The sequence below is a fragment of the Panthera tigris genome, chromosome A1 (genome assembly GCF_018350195.1).
Source record: "Panthera tigris isolate Pti1 chromosome A1, P.tigris_Pti1_mat1.1, whole genome shotgun sequence".
Taxonomy (NCBI): Eukaryota; Metazoa; Chordata; class Mammalia; order Carnivora; family Felidae; genus Panthera; species Panthera tigris.
In genome coordinates this window covers 102,177,952-102,194,866 of record NC_056660.1, presented here as the reverse complement: position 1 = coordinate 102,194,866, position 16,915 = coordinate 102,177,952, and the positions used below count along the sequence as shown (strand labels likewise).

The 16,915-nt window shown below is 45.7% G+C and overlaps 1 protein-coding gene across 4 annotated transcripts in view; it reads left to right on the top strand.

The window, feature by feature from the left end:
* The window catches only part of ZNF608 (zinc finger protein 608), a 117,764-nt gene that overhangs the window by 52,563 nt on the left and 48,286 nt on the right, over positions 1 to 16,915 (top strand). For all 4 annotated transcript variants that reach the window (XM_042982918.1, XM_042982900.1, XM_042982907.1 and 1 more), the window contains one exon: positions 2,023 to 2,278. In XM_042982918.1, coding sequence (XP_042838852.1) covers positions 2,023 to 2,278 — 256 coding nt within the window. The remainder of the gene's footprint in view (positions 1 to 2,022; positions 2,279 to 16,915) is intronic.

Below are 16,915 nucleotides of genomic sequence, written 5' to 3'. Positions count from 1 at the left end.
TAAAGAGTATTTTGAGAGTATCGTTCTGTTTTGTCTTTTCAGTTTCTGTGCGTAGCAATCATTAAACCCATTTTACAACTAACTGTACAAATTAAGAATTTGTTGGCAAACATGCAAAAAAAAAAAAAAACAAAAAACCCAGTAGCCGGTTTGTAGTTTTTCTTGGCCTTTTTTTTTTCTTTTTAAATTCTGGAAAGTGGTTCTAAATGTTTTAGTTTAATACAGACTACAAGGTAGCAATGGATTTTTTGCATGCCCCCCACCCCCGCATTTCCTCCCTTGGAACCCCTTTCTTCATTTGTCAGCTCAGTGTTAAAATAGGAACTATCAGTGTGAACTTTGATCCACATTAAGCTGCATTTACGCGGAAGCATAAATCACTAGATCTGGGGTTTGGGACCGTTAAATGCTTTTCTTTCTTGGGCTCTGTGATCAAGAATGCAGAACAATAAAAAGCATGGAGCAAAAGAAGTTTTATGGCAGCTTGGAGAGCAGGAAATTAAGTTTCTTTAGCATGCAGATGGGCGAAGGGCTGTTCTAGTGCATCTTGGATCATTCAGGCAAGTGAACGTCACTTGATCATTTTAGCGAAAGGCAAACTGTAGGAATAGTTCCTACAGTCATATGAACAAGGAGCCCACACACATGACTGCTTCAGCTGTTCAACCAGGAGCATGCCTCCTCCCATAACTTGTCTTGAAATGCACTCTGTGTGTGTATGTGTGTATGTATGTTTTAAACAACAAAGACTATGTCATAGCACGTCTAATAGCCAAGCTTTGGTTTCTTACAAAGGTTAATTGGGCATATAGGAACTACAGACCAGGATGGCGTTTTACCAGAAATAGTTTCTGTGTGTCCTTTGCACACATAAGATTTGTTAGCTCAGCGGATAAAGCACGCAAGATGGCATCCCTTATAGGTAGGTGATATCTGTGTGTAACTTGAGGGCCCAGGCAAGCGATCTGGAGTCGTGGTGTAGATGGGCTTTGCATTGGGCTCTTCTCCATCTGACCACCCATCAGCAGGGCTAAAAACTGTTCTGTACCGGTCATAACTGTAATTGAAATGGGTCTGATGAGAGAGTGGGTTGGTTGGAGATGTGCCTACTTAGTACATGCATAGCCTTTGGTTTTCGTCACGGCCAGGCTCCTGAAGGTTGTATGGTTCAAGATCTCCTTTCCTGCTCTCTAGGATAGGGGTGCAAAGGACATGTTATTGCACCGTATGCTCTTATATTGACTGTCATGTCTATGTCCTGGGATTTTGAGGGTGGAATCCTGGGACTTGGTCAGACTCATCAGGGATCTTTCCAAGTCGAACCACTAAAGGACATGTGGCACTGGAGAAACCCCCAGTTCTGCTGACGTTGGGCACAGGCCTTTATTTCCCCACGTATGTGAATTCTGCTAAACTTTGCAGTAGAACACTTAATTAGGAGTCGATGCTTAATACATGCTAATAATATCCAGTTTATGTGTTTGAGTGTGTATAATCAAGTTTATGTATTTTACATATTCAGCAGAGTCAGTTAATGTATTTTCGTAGTGATTTAATTCATTACGGTTTATAAAGTACTTTGGAGACAATTTTAGCCCATCTCCCACGCTGAAGTGCCCAGTGATGCCTCTGTGGCGTTTATTGGAGCTTCTCCTTTGGAAAATACCGTAGTTTTGAACGTAAGATTTCATTACAAGGGGGCAAGAGTCCTAATTTTGCGGAGCGGAGTTCACGCACATCGACTGAGGCTGACGGTTCTCCATCGGTGAATTTAGGACATTGGGAGTCCTGCCTGTCTATTCCGGAAGCAGGATCCCCAGGGTTGGCCCTGTCGGGCGTGAAAAACCTCAAACGCTCATTTCTCTTCTCCTTTACGTGGTGGCCCCCCGAAAACACCTGAAGCCTGTTCTGCTTGCAAATGGAATTTGGAATGGTGATGTGTTCTAGAAGTGATATAAACAGATTGCATTATAAGGAGCTCGGAGAATGCAGCACCCTGCAGTAAGCCTGTCTGTCTTTCAGGTTGACCCCCTGTTTACAGTGCCAGCACCACCACCGCCGATTTCCAGCAGCCTCACGCCTCAGATTCTGCCCTCCTACTTTTCCCCATCTTCATCCAATATTGCAGCACCGGTTGAACAGCTTTTGGTTCGGACTCGTTCCGTGGGTGTCAATACATGTGAAGTTGGAGTAGTGACAGAGCCAGAGTGTCTGGGGCCCTGTGAACCTGGGACCAGTGTGAATTTGGAAGGGATCGTGTGGCATGAAACAGAAGAAGGTAAATACACTTTACTTTTATCTATTTTCCCCCTGATGTATTGCGTTATGGCCACCGGTAAGGGGACTTGGTTTGGTGGTAATCGGAGAGGAGAGAAAAGTGGTTTTGATACTGTCTGGGGATTTTTGTTGACATCAGAACCGTGTTTCTCTTTCCTGTTCACGGCGGCTTTGACGTTCAGGATGGATGAGGTGGCCCTGAAAGTGGCCTGCGTTTCGAGTGCCAGTACGGAAAGACAGGGAAGCAGGGGTGAGGGTTACCCTTTCCCCTGAGGGGGGGATCATGGGCATGGGGAAGACGGACTGATCTCAAGTTCACTTTCTTCTCGGTGTGCCAGCCGATCTCTCGGTCTTGATGTGGTTGTTCTTGGGTTGTTGAGGTTTAAATTGACCTGCTGATTGGGGTTCTTGCGTTTAGCCAGCGGCCATGGCCATGACACGGCTGTGGCTGCTTGGTGCTCGGGGCTAACGAACCCAAGGTCAGAGGCTTCAGCCCGAGTTGAACCAGTCATTTCTCTTCTTTGACGGAGGACATAGCACCTTCCCTGCCCCTAAGCTCAGCAGGCCATCTGGCAAGTAAAATCCAACAGTCACAAGAGAAATGGATTAGGATTAGTCTGTCATTGCTGTTAGAAACATAACTGTGGCGTATACCATACCTACCGTGGACCCAGACTCTGGTTGGCCACATCTCCTAGCACACGATCATCAGGTACAGTGTGTTTTAGATGGCCAGTGTCATTGATAGTAGAGGCCAACAGGTCATTAAAAACTAAATACCAAGGAGAGAGCCGCGTTGCTCCATTGGGGAATGAGAATAGAAAAGGTAAGGAAGGTATGTGCCCCGGGTGAACAAAGGAAAGTGAAGAACACAGGGGAAACCTTTTCTTTGCCTCAAAGCTAGATTGGTCAAGGAGACGGGAGATGGTAGGTGTCAGTACCACGGACAGATGGGACAGGACTAAGGGCAAAGACGAGGGTAACCAGAAAGGTCTGAGACCCAGAGTCACGGTTCAGGGCCCTCTGTATCAAGGGGGAAAAAATTGAGGGCTCAAACTCCCGGGGGAGAAAGGAAACCTATATGCCAAGGAGACTGCCTGGATGGGAAGGGGGAAAATTGGAGATCATTGCTGGGAAGGAAGTAGTTGAGAGAAAAGAATTGAGAATAGGACCGCACGAGGGAACGAAAGCAGAGAACGACAACGAAGAATGAGTATCTGGTGACAGGTGTGAGTGTAATTGTCAGAAGGCGGAAAGGAGCGCGCACCGTTTCAAGGAAGAAAAGCAAAAATTGTAGAAAAATCTTCGAGGCCGTGAAAGATGTATTTTGCAATCGGGTACAAAATTTCGTAGACAGCATCAGTCAGGAAAAATAATTATTTAAGAAGGAACCAGAGAAGGTGAATGAAAGCAGCAGATACGAAGGGCTCTCTCTCTTTCTTTCACCCGAAAGTGCTAGTTAAAATTTACTTTTAGCTTTAGAAACGCTTGGTGTTTTGGGGCCCCATCCTCTTTGTACTTTTAACGGGGAAGCCTTGGCCCCCTGCAACCAGATTAGGAGGAGCTGGAATGAAAATTTTCCTCTCTTGCTTACCTGTTGAAACACCCTCTCTGGGCAAGGGCTTCTGTGTGGGGAGCAACTCTTCTCCTCTTGCCTCTCTTTGCATTGCACACCCTCTGTCTTCTCGGGGTTTCCCTAGAAAAGTGGTGGCTAAGGGCGTCCGACTGGTATCTTGGTGAGAAAAGTACAGAGAAGGAATCGACACAGGAATCTGATGTAGTTAATTATGAGTCCGGGTACTGAGGATTCAGGAACAGAAAAAGATTTGGGAAGGCTAAGGGTTAATTTCCATAAACTTGAAAGAAAGATTTTTCTTGGACTTGAATCACTCGCTCATTTGGGTGAGGTGCCACCTCCCATTTATTTCTCAGCTACGACTTAGCGCCCTTTGGTTTATTGCTTGTCATTATTTTATTTATTCCTGTGTGCGACAGGACCGACTTCCTGCAGTGTGACCTAACTGGGCGGTGCATGTTGTAAAATTAGCCACAAACTTTCTGGCATGCCTATAAGTCTCGGGTTATTTTTCCCGTGGCTTGGAAGTCTGCTTGGTTTTGACTTGCACCTTAGTGTCTAATAAGAGATGAGGTTACTGAGAAAAAAGCCAATTGTATTCAAAACCTGTAGTAACTCTGGGCAAACGGTCAAAGAGCTTTGTGGTGTTTCATTATTACGATTATTATTTTTTATTAGTTTTATTGGGTGGTGATGCAGGTACAGCCTCCCCAGTTGTGCTCTGTTCTCTGAGAAATCCGTCTCCTGCGTCTGTGCACCTGCTTCTGTGTGCTGTGACCCATCCGTCCCCAAGGTTGTCTTCCGTCCCCATGGGGCACGCTGGCAGCTTTAGGTGCTTTTTGGACACGGGAATGGAACCTTCTGCAGCCCCAGCCTTCTTGTTACTCCCTCACATTTCCCAGGGTTTGGAATGTGTGGATGTTGATGGTGGTGACAAGAAGGAGCTGGAGCAGTGAACAGAGTTATTCTTGCTGAATAAACTAAACTTCAGACCTCCAACAGAATTTAAGAACTCTCCTTATTTAAAAAACAAAACAAACAAAAAAAATCCCTCCTTAGCCTGGATGGTAAGATACGAGTTTAATGTGTAACCATTTTCAAGAGAGTTCCATTTGCTTTTTTTTTTTTAATCCTTCTCAGTACAGCCTCTTTAAACCTCTTGGACCAATTTAAAAATTAAACCCACTCGACCATTAATTTTTCCCTTTGGGGAAAAACAAAGAGAGAAACAGAACAAACACATTTGGAGCCGGTTATTGGGCAGAGTTAAAAGAGAATGGGTTTGGGAAGAAGGAGAGGGGAAAGGAAGCCAGATTAGTTTTCCAGAATGGGGGTTTCATTAACAGAAGGCAAACTGAGCACTTAGGAAACAGGCAGGAAACTGTCAGTTGCCTGGGACTCATGTCCTGTAGATTGAGCTGAAAAAAATTTCTTCCCTTGTAGTTTCATTTTGAGGTTATTGTGTACCTGGTGGTGTTTTTAACAAACCTAATTTGTTAGGTGCATTCATAGGTGTGTGTATGCGTGTGTGTGTGTGTGTGTGTGTGTGTGTGTGTGTGTGCACGCGCACATCTATATTGAAGATCCTAGAAGTGTTAAGAGCTCGTATCTGCAGTCTTTGGGGGAACATTGAGTGTTCTTACGATTTTTTTCTAGTTTTTGGGAAGGTAGTGGGGAACAGCAAGACTGAACTATGAAATCCCCACTAAATATTAATTATTTCTTGTGCTGGGAATCTCTCATTTCTGGAGGGTTCTTTGAGTCACAGACTTTCCCCTTAGTGTTACTGCCAGTACATGGAGTCCTGGTTGCCTGAGAACCAAATTGTCCTCCGGAGTACCATGTTATGAGAGAAGTTCCCTCTGGAAATAATTAGTGGGTTTCAGAGCGTGCTTAATAGGAGAGAAAAACTATTACTGCATTTGGATGTTTAGTTATTTTACTCTGCTCTTGCTTCTTTAAGGTGAGCACATAGGAGCAATGAGGTATTGTACAAAATTACTCTCAGATGTTGGAAAGAATTTCCTTAGCGTTTCACTCCTGACATTTGGGACGCACATGCCTGTGTATAGTTATTTGTTGGGAAATTTGCTCTTCTGGGGGGTGGGGATGGGCGTGGGGGACATAAAACCAGAAAAAATGTGGAGTGTAAATACCTACCTGTTGAGCTTGGCTCTTTAGCTCTTATGAACGCATTTTCCTTTGGAATTTTATTAAATCGTATTTCTTATTGGACTTTTTCTCCCTCCCTGTTTTTTTTTTTTTTTTTTTTTGCCCTCTCTGAGAACGTACTCGGTTCAGCTACACAGCTGTGTTTCCTTGTTACAACTGTCATTTACTGTGGCCTTTAAAGCATCTAGAGGTAGAGGCCTGGGGTTCTCAACCCTGTGCCTTTGAACCACCCGGAGAGCTATTCAAACACGCCCGGGCACCACTTCTAGGCTTGGTCTGGGATGGCACTTTGCTCTGGTTTGCTGACCTGGCCTTGGTGGGTTTTTTTGTCTGATTATTTTTTTCCAGTACTCCCCAAGGGATTCTAATGTGCAAACAAGATGGAGAACCACTGTCTCGGGGAGAGAGGGGATGTCCTCACCCTTTGCAAGCTGCTTGACCTTTTCCCTTTAAGGAAGTCACTGTGTTATTGCCTCATTTTCTCAGGGATGAAGTGGACAGGCACCCTCGCCCTGTTTACCTTGCAGGGTAGATAATGTCTGTCCAGATGCTGTAGTGTGGCTGGTGCACATCACCATTTCATCCCTGTGCTAATGACAAAGGGGGTCCGGCGTTTGATCATGAACCTGGACTTCACAGAGGTTTTGGGGTGTAATGAACCTCCAATTGGTACCACTCTTCCTGATTTATTAATATGGTGGTGTGGACCTTCCTACGTGGTTCTTCACTGAGTCAGAAATGGTGCCTTCGTTTCTGTGTGGTTTCTGCTGAATCATTTTTGAAAGAGTTCAGAGACCCAGAGTATTAAAGAAAAGTTAATAATAAAGCAGCAAATAAAAGACTGGACTCCCAGCATCACTGGGAGCTTTCAGAGGGGACAGTGAAAATGCAACTGGCAGCTTATTAAAGTGAGTAAGTGTGTTTTTTTTAGAGAAGACTTAGTAGCATCTGGTGTAAAAGGAAGAATCGTTCTTTGAGTTTCTCCATCTGAAGTTCTGTGTGTTTTCCAAGAACAGCAGTCTTGGGAATTAATGTTTTAAATTTTTTTTTTTTTTGATGTTTATTTATTTTTGAGAGAGAGACAGAGTGTGAGTGGGGGAGGAGCAGAGAGAGAGGGAGACACAGAATCTGAAGCAGGCTCCAGGCTGTGAGCTATCAGCACAGAGCGCCACGCGGGGCTTGAACTCACGAACCATGAGATCATGACCTGAACTGAAGTCGGACACTTACCGCCTGAGCCACCCAGGCGCCCCAAGAATGAATGTTTTAAATTTTTTTTTTTTTAACGTTTATTTATTTTTGAGACTGAGAGAGACAGAGCATGAGCAGGGGAGGGTCAGAGAGAGAGGGAGACACAGAATCTGAAACGGGCTCCAGGCTCTGAGCTGTCAGCACAGAGCCCGACGTGGGGCTCGAACTCACTGACCGTGAGATCATGACCTGAGCTGAAGTCGGCCGCTTAACCGACTGAGCCACCCAGGCGCCCCATGAGTGAATGTTTTAAAGGTGACCAGTTGGGGAAGCCAGTGATTGTCTTCAATTCTTCAGTTCTTCTGCTTCTCCCGCATCTCCAAAGTCACAAAGAGGATAGCGTTTACATGGGAAGCAGAGGGGTTTCAAGTTAAGTCCTTAACTTGATCCCGTATAAATTGACGACAGATCTGACGTACAGTGTTGTTGCTCCTATTCTGCGGTATTGACTGCCCAAACTTGTTCCTGGACCTGGGACTTCCTTTTTCAATTTTGATTGGAGAAGAGATTAAATACGAATCCCAGCTCGCTTTGTGTTTTCGATATTGGAGCACGGGGTTGGTGCGTTAACCTTTTTTTTCTCCAAGTGAAATGTTATTACTTATTGAGGTATTTCCCAGTGATTTCATAAATTCAGCTTTGACTCACAAGGCGAGTCAGATGCCCGCTTTCGCTTCTCATTTCGTTACCTGCCACGCCAGGGAGGATTAAGAGCTATGCAGCCACGGGGAATGTGAAGATGGCTCACGGACGCCCTTCTCCTATCAGTGATGTGCTAAGTGGAGCTAAAGCAGCCTCTGGTCTGTGGGTTTCGCAGGGGGGCCCAGCCGGCTAATCAATCACTGAGCCAGTGGAAAAAAAGCGTCCGGCCTTGCTGTTCAACGTGAACTCAACAGAGGGTTGGAGGGCCGGAGGAACTCCTAGTCAGTGCCGCTCTGTGTATTGGCCAACATTGTATCCTCGCCCTGCTGGGCACGCTTGCCGTGGCGGTTGCCAATGAAAAGCGGACGTTCGTCACCCTTGGTGGCGAGCAGCTCCAGGCTGGGCCTCCAGAGTGCACAAGTCCCACACGTTTTCACATGCGAAAGGCAACCCCGACGGCAAACCCTCTCCGTATGTTTGCTGGACCGCACACCATCCTGGGTATCTGATCGTTCTGGGTTCAGTGGCGAGAAGCTTCTTTTCTAATGAAAACGAGCTTGGTCTAAGGATGTAGATTAGAAACGGTGATGATGCACATCAAAGTTACTTGGTTTTTTTTAACAGCACAGAAACTCGCGTTACCAGTTTCACCAAAAAATCAGAAATTAAACATGGGGGCCAGGTGCTTGCAGTGTGCACTCTGTAAAGATTTATGAATGAAGGGGAGTATAAGGAAGGGACCCAGGGAGGGCTTGCCTGGGCCGTCTTCCTGGGTTTTCCTTTCCTCTGGACCTACCTGTTTTATGCTTTCCTGATGAGGTAATGGGGCAACCATCTGCTAGGATGAGTGATGGCTCGTTTTGCTGGAAAGCAATACCACAGTCACATCACCGCTTGTCGGCGTGAAAAATAAGCTGCTGTTAGGATTCAGCTTCATGTTTTTAGACCAAACATTTGTTCTTTTTGTGTCACTTGTGTGTATATTTGGGTGTTGACATTACGTGTTAAGTAATGAAGTAGTCAGCTTTAAACTCCCCGTGTAAAGGCCTTTTGTGAACCTTTGGTTGGTTGATACGGTAGCGAAACTTTTAGATGTGAATACAGAATGTAAGACCTGTAAAATTGAACTTCCCTTAGGACTTGAGTATAATAGCAAAAGATTTAAGAAGCTGTGTTCTAAGATTCGCGTGTATAGTGTTGTCCTCCTTTGCTTTGCTTTTCCCTATAAAGAAGTTGGTAAGAAAATCTTGAGCCTTAATATTATAGTGACTTTGAACTGAAGACATATTTTCTTTTTCTTTTTTATGTTTTTTTTTTTGAGAGAGAGGGAGTGCATGGGGGAGGGGCAGAGGGAGGGGGAGAGAGAGAATCTTAAGCAAGCTCCCTCCGGATCTCAAGACCATGAGATCATGACCTGAGCCGAAATCAAGAGTCGGATGCTTAACCGACTGAGCCACCAGGCGCCCCTGAAGGCCTGTTTGTTTTCTAATCACAAAAATGAAGATACTCTCATTGGTTGCAGAGAATCGTTTTTGGCCCCCCTGGGAATGTTGATGGCAAGTATTTCATTAACTTTTTACATACAGTGTTTATAGCAACTTTATTGAGATCTAATTCACACAGCATACAATCCATCCATTTGAAGTGGATAATTCAGCGGGTTTTTTTTTTTTTTTGAATGTATTAAGGAGTCCCGCAACCATCACCACAGTTCATTTTCAAACAATTTCATTACCTCAAGGAATCCCTCTATCCCACCAGCAGTCACTCCCGCTTACCCCAGCCCCCATTTCATTGGCATCTTTGTCTTTGACTCTTCGTTGCTTTAATGTGTATTTTATGGATGAGAGAAAGGATTGATTTGTTGAGTGTTTGTACCAGGCATTGTGTTAGACATGCCTCCTAGATAATAATTTCCTTTAATCCTTAGAACAGAATGCAAAGTACACTGTTATTATCTGTATGTTTATGAAGGAGACTTAGAAAGGGATTTCTCTGTGCAAGGCAGCAAGACTTGGAGACCCCTTGCTCTCTTTTTTTTTTAATGTTTATTTTTGAGAGGGAGGGAGAGAGAGAGAGACAGAGAGACAGAGAGAGAGGGAGACACAGAATCCGAAGCAGGCTCCAGACTCTAAGCTGTCAGCACAGAGCCCGGCGCGGGGCTCGAGCTTATGAACCACGAGATCATGACCTGAGCCGAAGTTGGACACTTAACTAATTGAACCACCCAGGTGCCCTGGAGTCCCCTTACTCTTCCCAGCTACTCCTGCCTAGGTGTTCGGGATTTCCACTGCACAAAAGTGCCCATGTATTTCACACGGCACTCTTTGGAAAGAGGGCGTAAGATGTGATGTAGTAACTGGCGTCTTTATTTTTAAGCACAGAATGATAGGAAATTCTTTATAAGGGTAGCGTCTGATTTTGGCAGGAGTCACTGAATCAGCTTCAGCTGGGTTGATGTATACAAACCATCCCTTTCTGCCCCACTAAGCTGGAAGCTTCTTTAGTCCACAGATCCCATCTGTTTTGTTCACTGTTGGATCCCCAGCGCCTGGCACAGAGTAAGTGTGCCATACATATTTGTTGAATGTTGAATAAATTCACGGAACAAAGTGGTATGGTCTTGATACCTGGGTGGTGTAGCTTTCTAGTCAAGAATATGTTACTTTTAAATTAAGTTTGGCCTAGACAATCTGGAAAATAGAGCTCTGCAAATCTACTTTGTCACTGATTTTTTTTTGGGGGGAGGGCGGGGAGGAAGCCATTATAAAATGTGATTACATTGTATTATAATTCACCTTCCCATCTTGCTCTTCCTAGACCCATCTCCAAAAAAAGGGGCAACAAAATAATTCGGTTTGCTTTTTCCCCTCAGTCATTCATACCCTCAGTAGGGTTTTAATTTTCTGGTGATAAAAGGAATACCTGGTCATTTTAGGACCCCTGCAGAGGGGAAACACCCAAAAGGTAGAAGGAAAACCAACTCACCTTTAATCTCACTATTCAGGCAACCACTTTAATTTGTTGGTTTACCCCTTAGCTGTTTATTTTATTTTACTTTTTAAAAGTTTATCCATTTATTCTGAGAGAGAGAGAGAGAGAGAGAGAGAGAGCGTGCGTGTTTGTGCGCAAAAGTGGGGGAGGGGCAGAGAGAGAGGGAGAGAGAATCCTAAGCAGGCTCCAGACTGTCAGCGCAGAGCCCGTGACGCTGCAACTCAGGAGCCAGGAGATCATGACCTGAGCTGAAATCAAGAGTCAAAGGCTCAACTGACTGAGCCATCCAGGCGCCCCTCCTTAGCTTTTTAAATATGCGTTAAAAAAAAAAAAAATGTATTTGAGATCATTTGGTAAATACGCTTTTGAATATTGCTTTCTCTTTTAATCTTAACATTAAACCATAAGCATTTCTGATGTTATGAAACCGCTTTCTAAGACGTTCTTTCCGTTGATATAAAACATTTTATGGCACGGACACACAAAATTTAATGCAAGTTCCTCTAAGGATGGATATTTACATTGCCTTCAGCCTCTGAGATAAGTATCACCCTGCATGGTGTATGTTTGTGTGTGAAGTATTTGTATCGTTTTATGACTTCGCGGTTACTATCGTAGGGTCAGCGTTTCGGAAACAATCGCCGAGTCAAAGGACGCGAACAGTTTTAATAGGCGTTACTAAATACTTGTGCGTAACTGCTTTCCCAAAATGTTGTACCTGTGTATCTGGCCCTGGTTGCGAATGCCCTTCTCATCTAACCTTCCTGACTTTGGGCTCACTGACACGTTGTCATGACAACAGGGATGAGGTTGTAAGTCAAATGCATAGTCTTGGGTTCTGCTCCTTCAGAAGAAGGATGGGCGAAGGACAGAACCTTTACGGAAATCCTTTGCACCTTGTGATTTGTTGATAATCTGTAATTTGTCACTTGACATACTCAGGCTTTGTGCAGGTTCTGCCCTAGCACACCCCAGCCTCCCCTTGCCCCCCCCCCCGCCCCCCTGCTTCCAACATTTATTTTCTTTTTCCTTTATTTAATTTTTAACATTTATTTATTTTTGAGACAGAGAGAGAGAGAGAGCATGAACAGGGGAGGGTCAGAGGAAGAGGGAGACATAGAATCCAAAACAGGCTCCAGGCTCCGAGCTGTCAGCACAGAGCCCGACGCGGGGCTCGAACCCACGGACCATGAGATCATGACCTGAGCCAAAGTCGGATGCTTAACCGACTGAGCCACCAAGGCGCCCGTATTTTCTTTTTCTTTTAGCCTCTTCCTTTGGCTGCTTCCATGTATAGCTGCAGTGAGTGGAACTGTCCAGGTAGATTTTAAAAGTAATATCTACTAGGGGGGCCTGGGTGGCTCAGTCGGTTGAGCGTCCGGCTCTTGATCTTGGCCCAGGTCATGATCTCTTAGTTCATGAGTTTGAGCCCCGTGCCGGGCTCTGTGCTGACAGTGGGGAGCCTGTTCGGGATCCCCTCTCTCCCGCTGTCTCTGGCTCTCACCTGCTCTCTCCCTGTCTCTCAAAAACAAACAAACAAACAAACTTAACAAAAGTAATATCTACTAACGTGTTCTCACCTGTACCCTTCTTCACCCCTTCTGTGCTCAGATAAGATTGGCTGATATTTTTCTGGCCAAAGGAGAGTAGACTACAATCCAGGGGAAGGCCTGTCCGAAGTTGCGGAAAGCCGTTCTCACCCAAGAAGCTTGCAGAATTAGGCTCGTGGGCACAACTGCAGAGTCTCTAGCAAAGTCCGATATAACAGTAAGAAGACCCAAGACAGGTCTGATAAAAGGTGATGTGCGTTAGGCAAGACCCATGCTGCCCATTTGATAATCGCTTGTAACTGCGTAGTAAGTGGAACAGGTATAAATACGCCACACCCGTGTATGTGGCATTCATTTCAAGTGAAGCCTTCTGACTCAAATACGTATCTGAAACACTTGCGCGGTGTTTTCGCTCCCTGGGTGTTAGAAACGCGGCCCTTTCCTTTACGTGACGCGTGGCACATTTGGCCACGTTCAGTCAGAACAACTGAATGCTTTTGCCTGGAGAACTTCACTGTGCTCTGCCAACACCGTCTAATTAACCAGCATTTTCTCCCCTCATGAGCTCTTTTACTCTTGCCGGGAAACTGAGGCACAGGCGATCTGAGTCTCATGGCTCTGTGTCCTTCCTGGACTGGATGTCTTGTTTGTACCTGATGTGATCAGCCTTTCCTCGTGTTTAAATCTGTGTGCGTGCGCGTATGAATGTATGAATGCAACCAATTACTTTAAAAATATGCTAAGAGGCAAATAAACATTTGCTTGTCAGTTGGAGGTTTTGACTGAAATGTGGGAACTTAATTCGGCGTATAGAGTGAGATGTGTTGTTGTTGTTTTTTTTTTTAATTTAATATTCACCAAATATTTTTGCAGAAATACCCAAAATGTTGTTTTTTGACTACACGTTTCATAACAAGAGGAAAAATGGCCAACCACTTCGCGTACATCAGAGGCAGTGGCACGCATTCTCTGGCTCGGCGGGCAGCCTGTGTCCTGCCAGCTCCTCGGGGAGTCACTTGTACATCTGCACAGTTTGTATGTTGTCATGTATATGTCTTCCCGATAGCCACGTTGACAGACAACTTTTGAAGTAGGTCGAGTCGCAAGAGCTGACTGAGAACATTTCATGTGTCTTATTTTGCTTGAGTAACACCACAAAGCCTGCTCTCCACCACCTTCCTCGGCTTCTCCAGAATACCTCGCAGCTTTTGCAGATTTGAAGAGCCAGCCGGTCCCAGGCGGGACTCACAGAGAGGTGATTCTTCTAGCACCTCGAGCGTCCACTTATTGTTTCTTACCCAAACAAACGTACCAGGGGCAGGGGTGAATACTGGAAGCGCAGAAGAACCATCGTTGGGGTTGGAAGCCTTGGTTTCGCACTCCGAGCCTGGAACCGAGCTGGCGGCAGGAAGCGAGCAACGAGAGGTGTTTTGAGCTCCATGGGTCTTTGAATACCCAAGGGCGGGCAAGTGAGGAGGCCATAGACTGGAACGATGATGGTCGTCTTCTTTTTTTTTTTTTTTTTTTTATTAAAAATTTTTTTTAATGTTGACTTTTGAGAGAGAGAGACAGAGCATGAGCAGGGGAGGGGCAGAGACAGAGGGAGACACAGAATCCAAAGCAGGTTCTGCGCTCCAAGCCGTCAGCACAGAGCCATACGCGGGGCTTGAACTCACGAACCGCGAGATCATGACCTGAGCTGAAGTCGAATGCTCAACAGACCGAGCCACCCCGGCGCCCTGATGACAGCCTTTTTTATATTGAGCCTGTCTCTTCCATGATGCCTCTGTTTGGGAAAGGGGACCACAAAAGCGGTATCCTGTTCCCAGGGAGTTCTAAAAAAGTGGCAGGTTCTACTGGGACAGATGACCCCAGTAGGATTAGGGGAACGGAGGGTCAGCTTGCACAGAGGCAGAATGCGGTGAGGGACTTAGGCTTATATTGACTACGCGTTAAGTCTTGAGTGATTCAGGCGGAGAGCATTAACCACAAAATCCTCAGTCAGTTACTAGAGAATCCAAAGTATACTGCCTCTAGGACGTCTCCCTTTATATCTGACTTCTGAATTAAATATCGGCTTGAAATAGATATCGTCCGCCCCACCAGTCCTCCTGAGCTTGAAATTCCTTGCAGTAGCACATTTCCAAGTATGGAATTTCAACCAGGCATGACATGTTGAGTGTGACTGTGGTTAACATCGCCGTCTGCATTTTCTCGAAGGGAGGAAAATAACCTGTGGGGAATTTATGACTTGAGTGGAAATCGAGACAGGGTCTGAAGGAGAATCTAATACCACAGAGTTGCAGTAGCTTCGGTGACGGCTTGGGAAGGGTCTCGTGAGCCACAAAGGCTTACCTCAAGGTTTCATTAGAGGGCGGGCTGGACCACCCTGGGGTCCTCTTCTGGAGAATAATCCAGGCCTGGCAGCTAACCCAAATCCCCTGGGGTCTGAGTTCTGGCTCGATGGGAAGTTATCCCCGCCCCCCCGCCACCATTTGATTCTTCTAGACCCAGGCTTTGACGCTCCACTTTACTCACGGGAGATGCAGATACCATGCCTGGACTGTGCACCCTTCGCTGTCGTGTATTTTTTTTTTTTTTTTAACGTTTATTTATTTTTGAGACAGATAGAGACAGAGCATGAACGGGGGAGGGTCAGAGAGAGAGGGAGACACAGAATCTGAAGCAGGCTCCAGGCTCCGAGCTGTCAGCACAGAGCCCGACGTGGGGCTCGAACCCACGGACCGTGAGATCATGACCTGAGCCAAAGTCGGATGCTTAACTGACTGAGCCACCCAGGCGCCCCCACAGTGTATTTACACAGTGTATTTACACAGTGTATTTACACAGTGTAAACTGTTGCGTACTTTGGAAAGTAGAAAAACGTGTTTGCGCAGGAAGGGGATCGTCAGGGAGTCTCAATTTGTGTGATTCTGTCCGTAAATTCTGGCAGCTTCAACTTGTATAGTTCAGTGTTTGGTGTCATGGCCCCGTTTATTTCCTTCTGATAATTAATGCCAAGTGACAAAGGGGCGGTGGGAGGACCAGGCCAGTCGGTAAGCGTAAGATGCTTGATCAGAAGCCAACATCAAAACAGTGAAATTGCTTGAAGGCAGCCAAAGCCTGTCTTCTGTGCACATGAACTTCTTAATTTTTGGTTACTTGATTTGGGAAAAGGAACTTGAGTGACAATACTTGCCTAAAAAAAAAGCACGTGAGACCCAATGCACCTTCACAGCCCCCCCCCATGAGAAGGGAGCAAGGGAAGCATTTTATATTTCATACAAAATGCTGTGTTTCTTAAGATCCTGGAAGGGCATGAGCTCACACAGCGAGAAGCGCATGGAATTGTTTTGTTAAACGTTCTCCTTTATCTTTTTGGCTGCAGTGTTCTAAATCTATCCCTGTAGCAGATTAAAGAAAAAAAAATGTTTTATTTATGTTTTTGAGAGAGAGAGAGTTTGGGCGCCTGTGCACAAGCAGGGGAGGGGCAGAGAGAGACAGGGAGAGAGAATCCCAAGCAGGCTCCCTGCTGTCAGCGCAGAGACAGTTGTGGGGCTCGAACTCCAGAACGCTGAGATCATGGCCTGAGCCCAAATCGAGTCGGATCCTTAACTGATTGAGCCACCCGGGCTCCCTGCATTTAGCAGATCTTGTGTTTTTTTTTTTTTTTTTTAAAAAAAAAGTACCGTGGCAGAATCCTCCAGAGTTCTTGGTACTCCGAAGATGTGTGGCTCAACCATGAGAAAAACCAAATTAAAACAAAATGATGTGATTGCTGTGACGCTGTGGTTACTACAGCGTGCTGGCCTTAAGAGAAAACGGAGACTAGTTGAAAGGAAAATGGAAAACCATGCAGCTGTTCAGCTAGCGTTGGTAAGTCCCGCTTCCTCCCATCCCATTTGTTGTAAAAATACATGCATGTACGATGACCGAATGAGGTTCTGTTAGAGCGTGTCTGTTGCTTCCTCTGCTTTGGGAGACGTTATCCCTTGCCCACTGTGAAAGCCAGGTGCGTTTCCTCGGCTCTGGGCCTCGCTTTCCTCCTCTGCAAAATGGGAGGGTTTAGAAAGAAGGTACCAGAGGTGTGCAGAACGAGGGAATGTGACGCCCGTAGAGTGTTCTTGCTCGAATCGTTTCAGACTCACAGGATTCTGAAGAGAATTCTTAGCGACCAGCCCACCTCGATGGCCATGACCCTTAAGTCACCCTCTGGGTTCATGCCAAATCCCGTCAAACAGCAGGTGGCCATGCCTCAAGTGTCCCACAGTGGATCTACTTCTAGAACTCTTTATTTACTGAAACCGTTCTTGAACTGTTAGCAGTTGGGCAGGTAGAGTGGAGTCTGGGGTGAGGAGGCCGACATGTATTTTATGCCCTGGTACATTCCAAGGAGGAACGAGCACACGGAAGACATTATCTGAAAAGACTCCCGAAAGGTCGCATCATCAGT